This window comes from Nannobrachium achirus (genome assembly GCF_963921795.1).
Source record: "Nannobrachium achirus genome assembly, chromosome: 9".
NCBI lineage: Eukaryota > Metazoa > Chordata > Actinopteri > Myctophiformes > Myctophidae > Nannobrachium > Nannobrachium achirus.
Genome location: NC_137818.1, coordinates 35,418,304 through 35,435,505, shown reverse-complemented (window position 1 = coordinate 35,435,505; position 17,202 = coordinate 35,418,304). Strand labels below are relative to the sequence as shown.

The 17,202-nt window shown below is 40.2% G+C and overlaps 1 protein-coding gene across 1 annotated transcript; it reads left to right on the top strand.

Moving 5' to 3' along the window:
- The first annotated feature begins 1,423 nt into the window (after positions 1-1,423).
- Positions 1,424-15,605, top strand: cdk16 (cyclin dependent kinase 16). The gene is made up of 17 exons (XM_080734304.1): positions 1,424-1,532; positions 5,171-5,312; positions 5,428-5,556; positions 6,483-6,583; positions 7,104-7,217; positions 7,840-7,896; positions 7,999-8,113; positions 8,215-8,309; positions 9,886-9,948; positions 10,277-10,400; positions 10,900-11,020; positions 11,859-11,956; positions 12,207-12,312; positions 12,584-12,626; positions 12,854-12,944; positions 13,495-13,554; positions 14,048-15,605. The coding sequence occupies exons 2-17, from the start codon at positions 5,189-5,191 to the stop codon at positions 14,074-14,076; spliced, it is 1,470 nt and encodes a 489-aa protein (XP_080590430.1). The 5' UTR covers positions 1,424-1,532; positions 5,171-5,188; the 3' UTR covers positions 14,077-15,605.
- Positions 15,606-17,202: the final 1,597 nt, after the last annotated feature.

The following is a 17,202-nucleotide window of genomic DNA, read 5'->3' as shown; positions in this document are numbered from 1 at the left end:
TTCCAGTGAAAAGATGACTTCTAAAGTAATAAATAAAATCAACCAACGAACTCGTTTCCTACAGAGGATCGCCCCGATGGTCAATTCCAACACACTGAAGACCATAGCTGGTGCAATAATCCAGCCCCTCTTTGACTACGGAGTCCACGTATGGTATTGTGACGCCCCACAAGCCCTGAAAACTAAACTACAAACAGCCCAAAATAAACTAATTAGGGTCCTGCTTAGACTTCCCTATCAGACTCACCTCACCGCTACTCACCAGTTAAGAGTGGGGTGGCTCAGAGTAGTTGACAGAGTACAGCAACTTGCAATGGGCCTGGTGTACAAGATACACTACACCACTATGATACCCAAGTACCTGTCAAAATACTTTATAAACATTAAGGATGTCCATAATTACAACACCAGAGGCAGCGCCACAGATCACTTTCAACCCAGAGTCAAAACCAACAAAGGGTCAAACTCTTTTTTCTGCTATACCACCAAAATGTGGAAAGCCTTACCGAAGGCCACAAAGGAGTGTGGATCACTAGCATCCTTTAAAATTGCCCTGAAAAACCACTTACAGGCAGCAGCCGTTCGCAACTGGTAAAAAAGAATCTAGCCCAACCCTACCCTCCCCTGCCCCTTCTTTGTATATACTGTTTGTTTTGACTTACTGTCTTCTATTTTGTTTTTCTTTACATATCTACTGCATAGTACTGTGTTCTATTTGTCTGTCATTCAATGTTATATGAGATACTTCAATGGTTTCCAGTGGAAATAAGCTTAGTCTTTTCATGGATCTCCTTTTAGTAGACCTTGTACCAGTGAACTGTACCGTCATGAAACTGTACCTTTTCCTATGCAAACTTCTAATAAAGTCTTCAATCAATCAATCAATCAAAGAACCAGCCAGTGGTGTCAAGTATTGTTATTTTTTGCGTAGCCAGTGGTGTAGGTCGTAGTAGCCAGTGGTGTAATTAAAGATTTAGGAGAATCTGCCATTTGCTCCATTCCAATTGAAATGCATTGGCAGAACCATACGTCGGTGTGACCGTGCCCTAACAGAGTATTTCTACATAGAGCATCATTGATACTCAAGTAAAACAAATTGGTACTTTTTTCCACCACTGGTAGATCGTAGCCATCTTTCCCTACCCTCCCAGAGTGGTACAGTCCGTGTCCTCCCATCTGACAGCTTACAGCAGAGCAGAGAGAGGCTCGGAATGGACGACTGTATTATTTACCTTCATCCACAAACACAGAGCCTCCTGCACGTCTTCTTCAACACACCGGAGAGCGGATTGCAGTAAGAGACTATTACAAGCAATACGTGTCTCTTAACGGGAACATTGACTACAGCACTGAATCAATCCGTTGTGTGATCCGTTCGCAGCGAGCCGCTCCATGCATGGGGACTGATACACACACATAGACAGACGGACAGACAGAAGAGACAGACAGCGGAGAGCGGTCATGGCTGAAGACTTCTGGGACTAAAAGATTACACACTACCAACGCCGCATTATCAAAGACAAACCCTTCCGGTGAGTGTAAACTGCAGGCGTGTGCCATTCGACATGCAGCTATATATTGGTGGGGAACGTAGGCCTACTAATTTTTTTAAGTAAAAGTATCAATGCTGCAATGTTGAAATAATCTTTTTTTTTAAGTAGATGTCGGGTGGAATCCAATATTTAATTGAGTAAAAGTACAAAAGTATTGGTATCAAAATGTACTTAAAGTACAGAAAGTATAAATTGTGCAGAATGTCCCAATTCACACGTTTTCAAACAATCTTTGGAAAATAGCAAATCTACAAGTTCACAGTGCATCTCAAGGCATTGTGAGCTTGTAGATTGGCTATTTTCAAATGAAGTGGTTAATGTAGACCTATTTGTTTTAATAATAATATTTCCAAATCTACAAATTAGTAAGTAAAGTTTTCAATTAAATGCATGTGGAGTAAAATTACAATAGGCTAGTTGGATCTGATCCTAGATGTAGTGGAGTACAAGTAAACGTATTGGAAATACTCAAGTAAAGTACAAATACCTCAAAAGTGTAGGAAGTATCCATTACCTAAGTAAATGTACTTAATACACCTCTGCGTACGATGAATACGTGCGTGCGTGCCGTTAATAACCACTTCATACACCGTTATAACTGTCCATATCTGACTGATTGAGTTACATAATTTTTAGGTTGAAGCTAAACCAAAATAAACTGCAGACATGTGTTGTACGTGTTCGTTGCCGTTAGACAAGCTAGTGGTTAGTATGGACTTACACTTATTATTATGCCCCTTTGCTGTATGCTAGCTTGCTACCAGGTTAATGCTTATTGTGGACACTGATTGGCTAGCAAACTAGCTAATCCTTATTGTAGATGCATTGATTGGTTAGTTTGCCAGCAAAGGAGCTATAGTTTTCCTGCTAATTGCTATTATACACTCACCAAGTGTATAAGGACTATAACCTATGTCATGAGCTTACAGTTACTGTGGACTCACAGATTGGTTGCTTGGAGATGGTGATATGAGGTGGCAATGGGTGGCATGGTGGAATTTAAGGGTTGGCAATGAATTATGTATTATATTTTGTTGGGAAATTATGTATATCAACATAACCTTTTCCATTCATAATTGTTATGTTTATACCAGACGTTACTGAAAATAAGTAGGCTACAATAGATAGGCTATTCCACATGTTCTACTTGGTAATACATTCAGTTCCCTCCACTTTTCAATTTTAGGTTTCCATTAATTACTGATATTGGATTTGAGGCTGTTAATTATTCTGTTGATTCGGACACACTGGACTATTATGCAAAAATGGAATGTTCAGGAGTTCACCAATGTGTCAGGAATATCAAGGTGAATGGTTAACAATTGGAGGCAATAAAGCCAAAGAATCGCATAGGCTGAGGTCGTGGGTCAAAAAGACTACACATAGGCCTAATGTAGTTGCAGACAACATTTCTGTTAAGTTAACCTACTGTAAGTAACCCTATCCATGCTGTGGCATGTAGGTCCTCAGAGTTACTACAGGGAGTAGTAGTACATTTTTGTGTGATAGAAACTTTTTTTCCTCCTTTTTTATATTAACCACTTGAGATCAAGTGGTTGTAGATCAGCAATTTTCCAAAGACGTTTGGTGTAGAGGGGAAAAAGAGCAGACTAAGTACAGAGTGAAATATCAAGTTATGTACTCACAATTCAAGTGGTTAAAAACTGAAATCTGAAAACACAAATTGACATGAATCCAAAATACAGTGATTTTCCTGTCAAACAATGAAACTATATGCCATGGAATCTATGAGAAGGTTGTGGGGGTCCCTGCTTCGTCTCTCTCTCGACTAAGGGGTCCTTGGACTGAAAACGTTGACGACCCCTGGGATACTTAATGTGTATGTTTTCAAGGATCTGTCCATGGTGCTGAATAGGTCACACACATTGCCAGCCAGATGCATATGTACACATGAGACACCACAGGGGTGTGTGAGAGAAAATGGACAATATAAATAAATTACTCTTTAATGAATAATGTACAACTTTGTGTGCTGAATAATCTGTAAAGTGTTCAGATAGATAGACCATTGTGCTTACTAGGTGGGTGATTGCTTGTTGAAAAATAATTCTGCGCATGCTACTGAGCACAAAATAGCAACATAGTGGATGATGTACTCAGTCTGCACTGCAGATCATCCAAGAGCTATTATCCTGTTCTGCCCATGCCCATCACAAAGCACACTAGGGTAAAAGGGTTACTGACAACTGGAATGAGAATTAAGTGCAGTGGCCACCATATCTTAACCCACCACATCAGGGGTCTTCAACGTTTTCAGGCCAAGGACCCCTTAGTTGAGAGAGAGATGAAGCAGGGACCCCCACAATCTGTTTGTAGATTCTATATAGTGTTCCATATCGTTTGACAGCAGTGTATTTTGGATTCATGTCAATGTGTGTTTTCAGATATTTAACCACTTAAACCGTCAATACTTAATAAACATTTCACAATGTACTTCGTCTGCCCTGTTTCCCCTCTATACCAAACCTCTTGGCCGAAAATAGTAGATCTGCTATTTTTGGCTAAAGTTCTCAGAATATGGACACTAGGGTGGTTAAGATAAAAATGTTTCTATCACACAAAGATTTGGAGGACCCCCTGTAGTAACTCTGAGGACCCCCTATGGGCACTGGACCCCCCATTGAAGACCCTTAAAAAAAGGATTTTAATGGTGAGCATAAATGGCTCAGCCAGTTATACTAACTTGAGATCAAATCTGACTCCTGTCATGACTCCACTCTCCCTACTCTCGGTTTCCTATCTCTAAATAAAGCATAAAATGCCAAAAATGTACATGTAGAAAAGCACCTACTGTATGGTAGACAGAAATAGTATCACCATGACAACACCAGAGGCAGAAACTAATATATGCTCAGTAGCGCACATTTCCAGTTGCTTTCATTGAAATGGCAAAGTCATATCATATGTCAATGGTTCTCAAACTTATTCATTTCAAGGACCCATTAACTCTAGAGTTATAGACTGACATTGTCCCTTTTGATCCCTGTCAAGAAACTCTGAGGGTCCCTGGACCCACTTGAAGAACCACTGTCATATGCCTAATAGTATTGGTCAAGAGATGCTACAGTATATGTCACTTGATGTTCCCTGATCTTTCTAGGAATAGTGCTGTGTATGCATTGCACTATGTCAGTCTGACACAGAAAGGACTAGAACAGGCCCAGGGGTCTTCAACGTTTTCAGCCCAAGGTCCGCTTAGCTGAGAGAGAGATGAACCAGGGACCCCCCCACAACCTTTTCATAGATTCCATATAGTTTGATCGTTTGACAGCACGATCATCAGTGTATTTTGGATTCATGTCAATTTGTGTTTTCAGATATTTAACCACTTGAACCGTCAATAGCTTACACCAAACCTCTTTGACGAAAATAGCCGATCTACAAGCTTGTAGATCGGCTATCTTTGGCTAAAGTTATCAGAATAAGGACACTAGGGTTCAAGACAAGAGGTTAATATAAAAAAAGAAGAAAAAAGTTCCTATCACACAAAGATTTGGTGGCTCCCTTGTAGTAACTCTGAGGACCCCCTAGGGGTCCCGGACCCCCTGTTGAAGACCCCTGGACTAGAATGTAATGTAGAATGATTATCTGTACAGGTGCGCTGACACCCCCAAATGGAGAGTATGAGGAAGATCAAACGCCAGCTGTCAGTCACCGCAGGGAGGGGCGGGGCAGGGGGTTGGGACAGAACCATCAGCGAAACAATCAACCAAGATGTGACATCACACAGCGACTCTGGTAATTACGCACACACATACACATTTAAACTCATTCATTGTCATTGTCTTGTTTCTTTGGTTGGGTTCTTCATCCTCTCCTCTTTGTCTCTCTTTCTCCCCTCTTCTTTCTCAAGAGGTGGAGTCAGGAAGTGTTTTAGGCAGAGGAAGTTCTCTCCACTCTGTCCTCCAGTCGTACAGTTCCTCCCTGAGGAGACCCAGAAGATTGGGTAGAAGTCTGAGCTCCTTCCTCCACCACAGACTAGGTACTACTACTGTCTCAGTGCCTCTATGACTGTATACTGTACTACTTCTATAGAGTAACTGAGGGGTAGAGAGGCCTCCTGGGAATCGGAAGGCCAGTGTGTGGTTCACCCCCTGTTCTACCCAGGCCAGTATACAGTATATGTTGTATATGTTATAAGTATCCCTGAGCAGTCACTTAACCTATAACTGTTCCACACAGGCTCTGTATTAATAGCCCTAGCTCTGCCAGGATTTACAAATCGATACATTACTGAGGATTTCTTTTGTGTACTAGAGCCCTATGAAATCTATTTTATTTTATTTTATCAAATTTTGTTATATTTTTTATTTTTGGGGATTTAACCTTTGTATTTTATAAATGTTTATAAATGTTTTACCTATTTTCTGCAATTACCCTGTGTGGGTTGACCGATAATTGTCAATGGCAGTAACTGACTGACCGACTGACTCTCCACTGTTGAAATGCACATGAACGACAATCCACAGCCCGTGATGTGCTGGTATCCCATTTCCTCATTCTACTTCCTCAGCAAACTCAACACAGACACATATTGTATGATCCCTGTTATCTCACATCGCTGGCTTCTCTGAAGCTGGTCTTTGTTGTTGCTGGTAGAGCTGCGATATATTGTTGTAATATATTTATACTGTGATATCATCTGTAAGTTTGGTTATCGTAGCATTATGATATAGCTTAAATGTTGTATTTTCCTGGTCTGGATTGCATTAAATTGATTATATCTTCTGGTTTAGGGTTATGTATTAGATAATGTTTTGTCATATCCACATTATGGAGGATGATAAATTAGTATTACTCCAAAACATCTTTGTGAATGACTGAAAGCACCAGTAGTCATCCCCAAAATATTGTCATATTATCCATAGTAAGATTATTTTATTGTGATGTTTGATTATGTGTGTGTAGAGATAGTCCATGAAGATGTTAAAATGCGCTCTGATGGGGAGAGTGATCAGAACTCAGACGACCACAGTCCTGTTAGACTCCGCCTCCGCAACAAGAATGAGGTACGCGCACGCACGCACGCACGCACGCACGCACGCACGCACACACACGCACGCACACACACAAACACACACACACAAACACACACAGTAATTACTTTTTTATGACAAATACTGGAAAATAATAATTGCGTCTTGACCTGTATAAATAAAATCACCATACGATTATGGTACTTGGAGCTGTCTTGCAGACACTTCAACTGAACTGACATGACTAGGAATTGTCAAAGTATTGTCCAACACAGCACTTACTACAGACGGATGGACCTCCATGTAACATAACACATTTGTTGGAGGAGGGATGTCGTTGTCTTCAACTTCAAGTAGTCCAAGAGATTTCAACTGACAGGACTTAGATTATTGTCAGGGGGTGTTTTGCACTCAAAAAATATGTCAGATTGATGATGTACTGTATATATTTCAATTGTCACACAAAGTGTGTGTGTGCGTGTGCGCGTGTGCGCGTGCCTGCGCTCGCGCACATGTTTGCGTGCGTACGTGTGTGTGTGTGTGTGTATTTCAGGACATCAACAAGCGTCTGTCATTACCAGCTGATATCAGACTCCCCGATGGCTACCTGGAGAAGTTTAACCTGAAAGAACAACCGCTTAGTAGAAGACTACGTCGGGTTTCACTGGTATCTACTTTACTCTGCTGTACTATACTGTATTCTATCTACTATGGTCTCCCATACGCTAGTAACGCTACTACACTTTACTGGGCATTACTTGTCCCACGCTTCACTGAGCCAATCTTGTGATGATCTAGAGAACATCGCTGATAAAATCTGTATTTGACCATCTCTAATGCAAGTAAGCATTTACAGACAAAACAAAAGTCAGAGCTGCCCAAGCCTATTTGTTAGTTGGCTTGGTATATTAGAGTCAATGAACTTTACAGTACTCTACTGTATGGCCACTACCAGAGATTGAAAATACTCCTGCCTCCCTCAAGTCAGTGGTGAGACAACACTTTGGTTTCCCCTTGAGTTAAACAAACAAAGAGTGTGTAGTTGAAAAAATATCTTTGACCTCTATGCAATATACTGTATCTTGTCAGGCAATACTTAAAATAAGATGACAGGACATATTAACAGGCATCACAAGAAAAAACATTTCTCAGCCAACTAAGAAACAAGCATTTTTTTTTCTTTACAAAACAAGACTGATAGTCTACAAATGGCACAATTGTCAATGCTGTCAAATAATCATGACCTTTGTCTTTCTGCTTGTCTGTGTCTTGTTGTCTGTCTTCTGCAGTCAGAGATCGGTTTTGGGAAATTGGAGACTTATATCAAACTGGACAAACTGGGAGAGGTATAAGACCCTGACTTCTGACCCTGTGCTCAACTCTGACCTGTACTTACATTATGTTGAAGTTTTATCATAACCTCTCACTCCGTCTTTCTATGTCTCTAGGGGACTTATGCTACGGTTTATAAGGGAAAGAGTAAACTGACCGACAACCTTGTTGCTCTGAAGGAAATCAGATTGGAGCATGAGGAGGGAGCACCCTGCACTGCCATCAGAGAAGGTTCCTACCTTCCACCTTGCTTAAAGTACTTAAAAGTACTAAAAGCAAAAGTACTCATTATGCAGAATGTCAGAATTTCACATGTTTCTCTCCCCTTTTAGTGTCACTGCTGAAGGATTTAAAACATGCCAACATTGTCACGCTACATGACATCATCCACACACAGAAGACTCTTACACTGGTGTTTGAATATCTGGTGAGTTACACACACACACACGCACGCATTGCACGCACCAATGCACCCAACAAATGAATGGCCTGAGCATGTCCATAGATACCCACAGATATAGGCCTTGACTCCAGTGCAAAAAATATATTTATATACACATGAGTTAACTTTTATCCTGTGACCCGAGGAAGTCTTATAGATCCCTGATCTATATATGACCTACAAATGTGCTATCATGATTCATAATGGGCACTAAGTACTGACGGCCACAACGAACACAGCGGGTAAAATGGGAATTGCCTCAAGCGTTCCCAACGGCACTGTTCCCAATGGGCATCGGACTAATAATAATAACCTCGATTTTTGATTCACAGAGACACAGGCTAAGTGTCCAGAGCCCAGTAGCCATGGAAACAACATATTTATTACTTTACTTTACTTTATTGCGACCGTAAGGTCGCAGTTTAGTATCAAAACCTCCACCGGCCGTCCGTCACGTCACACGTCACACGTCACACCTTGCCCTGCTCATATCTGGGCTCGTTTGTGTATTGTATGACATCACGCCACATCATCGGCTGAGGACTGTGTGATGTCATCATATCTCCATATATGGAGACATAAGTTGCTCATGCCCAAATATGGGCTGGTGATGTCAGACTTAGTGTGATGCGTAGGTTATCTCCATATATGGAGATTCAACTTCAATGAGTAACCATGGCAAATCACACCGTACACAAATGACCCTTATATAAGACCGGCATTATCTACCGACAGCTGCTATAAGCCAACCCTGGCGATAAGGTCTGAGTCGAAGAAATGCTTCTTTCCTGGCAAGAATTGCCCCTTTATACTGTAGGGCTCGTTTGTGTATTGTATGACATCACGCCACATCATCGGCTGAGGACTGTGTGATGTCATCATATCTCCATATATGGAGACATAAGTTGCTCATGCCCAAATATGGGCTGGTGAGGTCAGACTTAGTGTGATGCGTAGGTTATCTCCATATATGGAGATTCAACTTCAATGAGTAACCATGGCAAATCACACCGTACACAAATGACCCTTATATAAGACCGGCATTATCTACCGACAGCTGCTATAAGCCAACCCTGGCGATAAGGTCTGAGTCGAAGAAATGCTTCTTTCCTGGCAAGAATTGCCCCTTTATAGGGCTCGTTTGTGTATTGTATGACATCACGCCACATCATCGGCTGAGGACTGTGTGATGTCATCATATCTCCATATATGGAGACATAAGTTGCTCATGCCCAAATATGGGCTGGTGAGGTCAGACTTAGTGTGATGCGTAGGTTATCTCCATATATGGAGATTCAACTTCAATGAGTAACCATGGCAAACTGTCAACTGCCCGTATGTCTTGATAATTGGTAAAACAAACTTTTGGCCTATTTGTGGAGATAAGCGACCAACGGTCGCTTATCTCCCGATTAGGGAGTCTTACTGGTGTATTTGTGTGTGTGTGTGTGTGTGTGTGTGTGTGTGTGTGTGTGTGTGTGTGTGTGTGTGTGTGTGTGTGTGTGTGTGTGTGTGTGTGTGTGTGTGTGTGTGTGTGTGTGTGTGTGTGTGTGTGTGTCAGGACAAGGATTTGAAGCAGTACTTGGATGACTGTGGAAACTGCATTCATGTTAACAATGTAAAGGTAAAAGAACATTTATTATAGTTTAATACAGACACATGTTCTACGTTGTCTCATAAGTTATAGAAATAGAACTACTGTATGAAGTGTTGTGAAGACAGTCACAGAACAGTTGACAACAATATGATATAATACGATCTCTCTCTTCAGACTCTCTCTCTCTCTCTCTCTCTCTCTCTCTCTCTCTCTCTCTCTCTCTCTCTCTCTCTCTCTCTCTCTCTCTCTCTCTCTTGAATTCAGAAGTGAGTTGTGTGAAGTTGTTATTCCAACATGTATTAAAGACTTAGAACTGGATTGGTCAATTAACATTTCCTTTCCTTTTCCTCTGCAGCTGTTTCTGTTCCAGTTACTGCGAGGTTTAAAGTTTTGCCACCACCGAAAGATTCTTCACAGAGACTTAAAACCACAAAACCTCTTGATCAATGACAAGGGAGAACTGAAACTAGCTGACTTCGGTAAACAGAGAGGGTGACATGGGGAGCTAATAAGCTCACAGAACTGGAATTTATCAATTTTACTGACATATTTTTTTACATGAAACTCCATAACAACTAGTTTGTGCTATTACTAGTACTACTATGATAGATGTTTACGGCTATCTGTTTTATGATGTTCCTAATTAGCTAGAACTGGAATTGACACATTTGACTGCCATACTGTTGCCATATCAACTCCCCACTTTTTAGAATTCTAGAATGCCTATTTTGGGGCTAACATTCAGGGAAAATAGCAGATGTACAAGCTCACAACTCGCCAGGTTGCGAGCTTGTGCATTGGTTGTTTTCGGTAAAGATATTTAATGTAGACCAAAAAAGAGAGAATACGGTCAACTGAGTAAAGGGTTTAAGTGGATAAGAACCATTTTATGCTGTGCTGGAATTATTGCGACAGACAGTGGAATGCTATTTATATCCAAAGTAGGTTTCAAGGTTAAATTAACGTTGTTTGTGTCAGGTTTGGCGAGAGCAAAATCCATCCCAACTAAAACGTTCTCCAACGAAGTAGTGACGTTATGGTACCGTCCCCCTGATGTGCTGCTGGGCACTACCGACTACTCTACACACATAGATATGTGGTGAGTACTATGAATACTACTACTATTGCTGCTGACTGTTCTGACATGCGTTAGTGCTACTACCTAGTTGTAAAGGTTTATATATTTATTCATCACACTCCGCACAACAATGCTTGATAGGTTGTTGTAATCAGCACTGTGTTTGTTTGTTTGTGTGTACGTGTGTTCCTGTGAACGAAAGGACTCGACAATGAATGCACAGATTTTCATGAGACTTTGGCAGTAGGCTACCCAAAGAGACGATTTAATTAACTTATGAGTAGGGATGGGACGATATGCGATTGGAGATTTTATTTATCGGGATATCGTCCTCCGTGATGCACTGAGATCAATTAACCTTTTATTTGCTGAGCTGCATATCCAGTGCCACTTAAACCCTTTATAATTGGTAAAAGGTACTTACTCGATACAGTCTTTTTTTCACTCTCTATCAAATGTCTTCACAAAAAAAAAAAAAAAACGCCGATCTGCAACGCGACGCATTGTGAGCTTGTAGATCTGCTATTTTTTGGTGAATGTTCCGTCCCAGGATAATGGATTTTGATTACCGTGATATCGTAAATCGGGATTTCTTTTGTCACAATAATCGTGATATGACATTTTCATATCGTCCCATTCCTACTTATGAGTCGAAACGGTCAAGGTCATTACTCAGGTCAAAGTCAAAATGGAGAACAGATGGATGGATTCTAATGGAATTTGGTGGGTATTATCAGTAGGGTACGGTTTACACCGTTCCACGGCAAACTTTAAGCAAGTGGAGAACATGCAAACGTGGAACATGCTCGTAAACATTCTGTGGTGATGTGGAAAAGCTTGTTTTGCATTGCGTCTACAGGGGCGTGGGATGTATTTTCTATGAGATGTCGACAGGCAGACCACTGTTTCCAGGATCTACAGTAGAAGAAGAACTGCACTTTATCTTCAAACTACTAGGTACAGCGCATGCACGGGTCGCACACACGCACGCACACACACACTCACACACACACTAGGACAAATGTTTCTGATACTTAGTTTAAGTTGAATGTAATATTGTTGATCTAAGATCTGTGAATGTGTGTGTGTGTGTGTGTGTGTGTGTGTGTGTGTGTGTGTGTGTGTGTGTGTGTGTGTGTGTGTGTGTGTGTGTGTGTGTGTGTGTGTGTGTGTGTGTGTTTGTGTGTGCGTACGCCTGCATGTGTAGGAACTCCCACAGAAGACAGCTGGTCTGGTATCAGTCGTAATGAAGAGTTTCGGTCCTTTAACTTTCCTCGCTACTGTCCAGAGAGAATGATGGACCACACACCTCGGTATGATAATATTGGCAAAGGGCAAAAAAAAGAAAGAGAAGGAAAGGGAAACAAACCCTCATTAATGCATAAATATGAAGAACTATGCTTTATAATGTACAGTACTCACTGGTCATACTTCCTCCTAAGGATTACTTCTCTCTCGGTTAATGTGTACGTGGGCGCCTGAAAACAGATGTCAAATGTCTTTTTAATGTGTGTGTGTGTGTGTGTGCGTGTGTGCGTGCGTGCGTGCGTGCGTGCGTGCGTGCGTGCGTGCGTGTCCGTTCAGGCTGGACAATGAAGGTGTGGACCTCCTCTCCAAGTTACTGCAGGTACCAGCTCAATAACATCTCTTCTTCTCTCTACTTTCTTCTTACTTAAACTTTGATTCACTCATTAAATAATCACATAATCACTTAACATAACCGTTAAGAAAGGGGAATCAATGTACTGTCAAATAAATGCAGATTCTCTCACTTGAGAGATGCATTAAACAGATTCAGATAGGGTACTGTTTGGAGTCAGTGCATGAGTCTTCAATACATTATTTTGTGTTCAGTTTGAAGGGAAGAAGAGATTGTCGGCAGAGGAGTCAATGAGTCATCAATACTTCAGGAACCTCGGAGATCAAATAGTAAAACTGCCTGACAGTAAGTCACTCTCATGCACGCATGCACGCACGCACACACAAGAGTAAATAAGAGTAATTTTAGATAATATAACTGGTACAGTATAGTGATTTTCAAAAGGGTGAATTACAGTACCTATACCTACAGTAGCAACTTGAAAGTCCCCTTGGGTGTTTCTTCCATGTTTCAATATGAACAGTGATGCATGATGTTTAAACATGTGTCCATTAGTGTATTAAGTTTGACTAGACTTTGACTACAGTTTGACTTACTTTTATTACATTTTTCGGTTGTGTTAACATAAAGTTAACTCAAACTAAAAAATTAAAGTGTATTTAAAATAGTGGTATAAATGATTACTGGCTTTGTAAATTCTATTTGCTCTTTGAATGAGCCTCAGACTGGTGACTCTGTTTGGAGCAGTACATTACTCTTTCTGTACTGCTGATACACAGATTAATTAACATGTAGGCCAAGATTTTAACTGTGGCCTTTTAATGTTTTAGAAGTGGTTGTATATTATATATATTTTATTAATATAATGTATTTCTTTGTGATTGCTGTGCTTTAGCATCGTCCATTTTCTGTTTGACTAACATTCAACTGGAGAAAGAAACGCTGACAGAACCTGGTAAATATCATCCCACACACAAAAAAAAATATTTTGAATATATATTTGAAGATTAGTTCACCCCCAAAATTACCTTTTCTCTATTAATTACTCATGCCATGGAGAATTGAGTTCAATAATATTTGTTTGTATTTGTCACATTCCCAAGACAATAATTTGATTACAATAAAATGTACCCCCATTGATTCCCAAATGCATTTGGTGGGTCCCCATCTGGAATTAATGGGGGTAAATTTGCTATAATATTTTTTATTGTCTTAGGAATGCGACAAATGCAAAAGAAAATTATTGAAATCAAGTCTCCATGGTGTGAGTAATCAATAGAAGGGGTGAACTACTCCTTTAACTCTCACCACTTTTTCGTGAGGAGTTTATTTCATGTCTACAGAGATCCTGCCTTCTGCCTGTATTTATTTATTACATTTGAAGATTCTCTGCTGTTTCTGTCAACTCTTGCTGCTCTACCCCCCCCCCCTCCTCTCTCTCTATGTAGTCAAGAGTGTATCCAGTCTGCTCTGCTGAAAGGTTTAAAGAAGATGATCAAGAAGAAAGGATGAAAATGAGGAATGAAGGGATTATTCTAAATCCTAAAACTAAAAAGGATCAAATCTAGACAGAAAAATGAAAGGGTGAGGGAAAAGCAGTTGAACTTTAACCACAATGTGTGGTGTGACCTGACACACATACAGTAAATGAATCTACATTCATACTAGATTAATATTTTATCTCTAGATAGTTACTGTGTAAATTCCATTGAGCATTACTCTCCTCAGTTCACAGTTGGCAAGACAACACTTCCTTACTTTGACGGTGAATTAAAATGTCTTCATGTTTTGGCTGATCGGTTCAGAGAGCTACAGTATGTAAAGCTAACATGCTGGGAATCGTGTTCTTCCTGGGTCCTGTGGAGCCTGTTTATTTGATGTGATCTTTGATTTGGAGGTATGTTTGGTTTCGAGTTGCTGTATGTTTGGTTTAGGGATCCACTGTTTGGTTTATTATCAGCAGGGACGTGCTGGCCATTGGGAAAAGTGGGACAACTCCCGAATGGCCGGTTCATTCCCGGCCGGTCCAGGCCGGCCTTTTGGAAAAAGATTAAAATAAAATGTCGGCCTTTGTTCCATTTTGGGGGCTGGGCGGCAAACAAAGTAAATCGTCACTATCGGGCAGAAACCTTGTATCTCCAAGTTTCGTCGCACAAAAGTAGTGAAAACAGCAGATCTATTGCGAGGCGTTGTGTGCTCGTAGATCGGCTGTTTTCACTAGTTTAAATCATTTTTTAAATGATAAATACAAAACAAACGTTTTGGACATACAAGGTTTCCACCCGACAACAACGAAAAATAACTCATGTAATTGGCACACTGGCTTGTCACTTTGTCACAAATCTTTGAGTAGCAGCAGCGCTATCTCTCTCGATAGCGCGCAATGAGGGCCTCTCCAACTCTTTTTCCCGGGCTGAATCAGGGGCCCAGCACGTCCCTGATTATCAGGGTATGTTTGGGGTGTTTTTAGGGTATGTTGGGTTTAGGGTTAGGCTGTTTGGTTTATTGTTAATGTTTGGTTGAGATATGAGGTTCCTGGGGACTATTTTTAACGATGCAATAACTCCTCCTGTCTAAGGCAATAAGACCTTCCAAAACAAACCTGTAGGTTTTGAGATGCATTGCTCAGAAAAGGCGCACGATGTCATCTACTAAACACTCCACACAGGTGGTTGTTTTTCTGCAGTTATTTTTATATTAAACTTTGATGTTACAGTTTTTGTGACATTGAGCCAAAAACAACTTTGTGCAATTCCTCTTCTGGGTGCATTTGCTCTTCATCATAAAGCCCTGCCCAGGGCCCACCATTCCAACCTCACCCTTTTTTCAGTCAAACAAACTATTGATTTATGTACTGTATGACGAGATGGATAGATGGATAATCTGTGAGGATTATGATGGCTTCATTCTGAAAGAATAATGAATATTATTATTTTCTTTGTTGTTCAGAACACCAGTTACATATTTTTTCAGGTGGTTTTAGGTTGATTATTACAGAATAAATGACATTTCTTGCTAGAGAGCGTTACCTTTAGAGACCTGACTCTAATCGATTAAGCTGCTGTGAATATTTATATATTTATGTACTGTAGGCCTATGTGTGCATGTGGAAATCACATTGAACTATTTAAAGAAATAAACCTTGTATAGTTCACCAAAATGAATCATCAGCTATCATTTAGCAGCAGGCCCGTCAGCTGTCAGCTAAATAGACATACAAACGAACGATTTAATTCACTGACAAGTCAACTGAAAACTCAAAGATGGAAACTATTCAGTCAATGTCTGACCTCTACTGCTCAACTATAGTCAATGTTTTCCACTTCCTGACAGTGATCCACTCTTCTCTACATTTGATGGATTCTCTTATCGTGGGTTAACTCTTTGAATGTAATTTACTATAAACACTTTATCTACTTAGTAATTGTCCTGCCAGTTTTTAAATAGGTCGGGGTTAGGTACAGTCGTGCATGGGTTAGGGGTTAGGGTCATTGGTCAATCTTAGGGGCCAGGGTTCAATGTCGATGGTAATTTCACGTCTCGTCGATGTTGTTGGAGGTAACATTATTGTTCCCTTTCTCTCCATTTGCCTGAGAAGGGGAATGTCTCTTATTTGTTAAAATAAAAGTCTGGGTTTCCGAGGCTACTTATTTATAAACCATAACTGAATTACATTTTGACTGGATCTTGGATTATTATGTAATACATTATTTAATGATGCATGTTTACTGCTAGTCTTAATAATACAGTTCTAAAAGTTTCTTTTCTTTTACAGTTAATACTGCACAACCGCTATTACGCTGGCACAGAAAATCTGTTTTCTGACTCTTTGATTTCGGAAAAAAAAATGCTAATCTGAGGCATCAAGTACAAAACTGATTAGATCCACGACAAAAACTAAGTATCAATAAAACATAAGCAACCTCTATTCCCACCACATGTCATTACCGGTATGTTAAAACTGTGCCTTTCTAAATGAGGCTATGTGCTGTATGAGCAGGTCCACTGTGGACATTTGTATTACCTTCAGTGTCTGCAGTCTCGTGATCATTCTCACATTCACATTACACTTTACCACTGAATGTCTACAGGCCAGCAGAATGCCAACAAAGACCCTAAATCTAACCCCTACACCTAAACCCTATACCCAACTCTAGGGTTGGGGATAACCCCAAATATTAATGTCCACTCTCTAACCCTAACCCTTGTGCCACAAAAGGGTCAAAAAACACATTTTCTCCTTTTTAAATGAAACTGAAATATATATTCTGTTGCCATCCGCCTTTTGCCACTGTTCAAGTATACCAAAGTTATCTGCATTATATTGCATGGTAGAAAGGATTCTTCTGTATCTTACTTTGAAGTGGGGTATTTTCTATGCTGTTCTTTGAATATCCTACCATCTTCCAGAAAGCACTGCACATGATAAAATGCTGTGATAGTGTCCATGCTTGGAATAAAGATCCAAGTACAAAAGGTGTCTTGAAAGACCATATATTATAAATGTTGTAAAACAAAGTTATTTCAATGTATTTAAAACACATACAATAAAAGCTGTACATTTTTCATAACTTAGTTGGTTGTTTATGCTCTCTCCATTAAC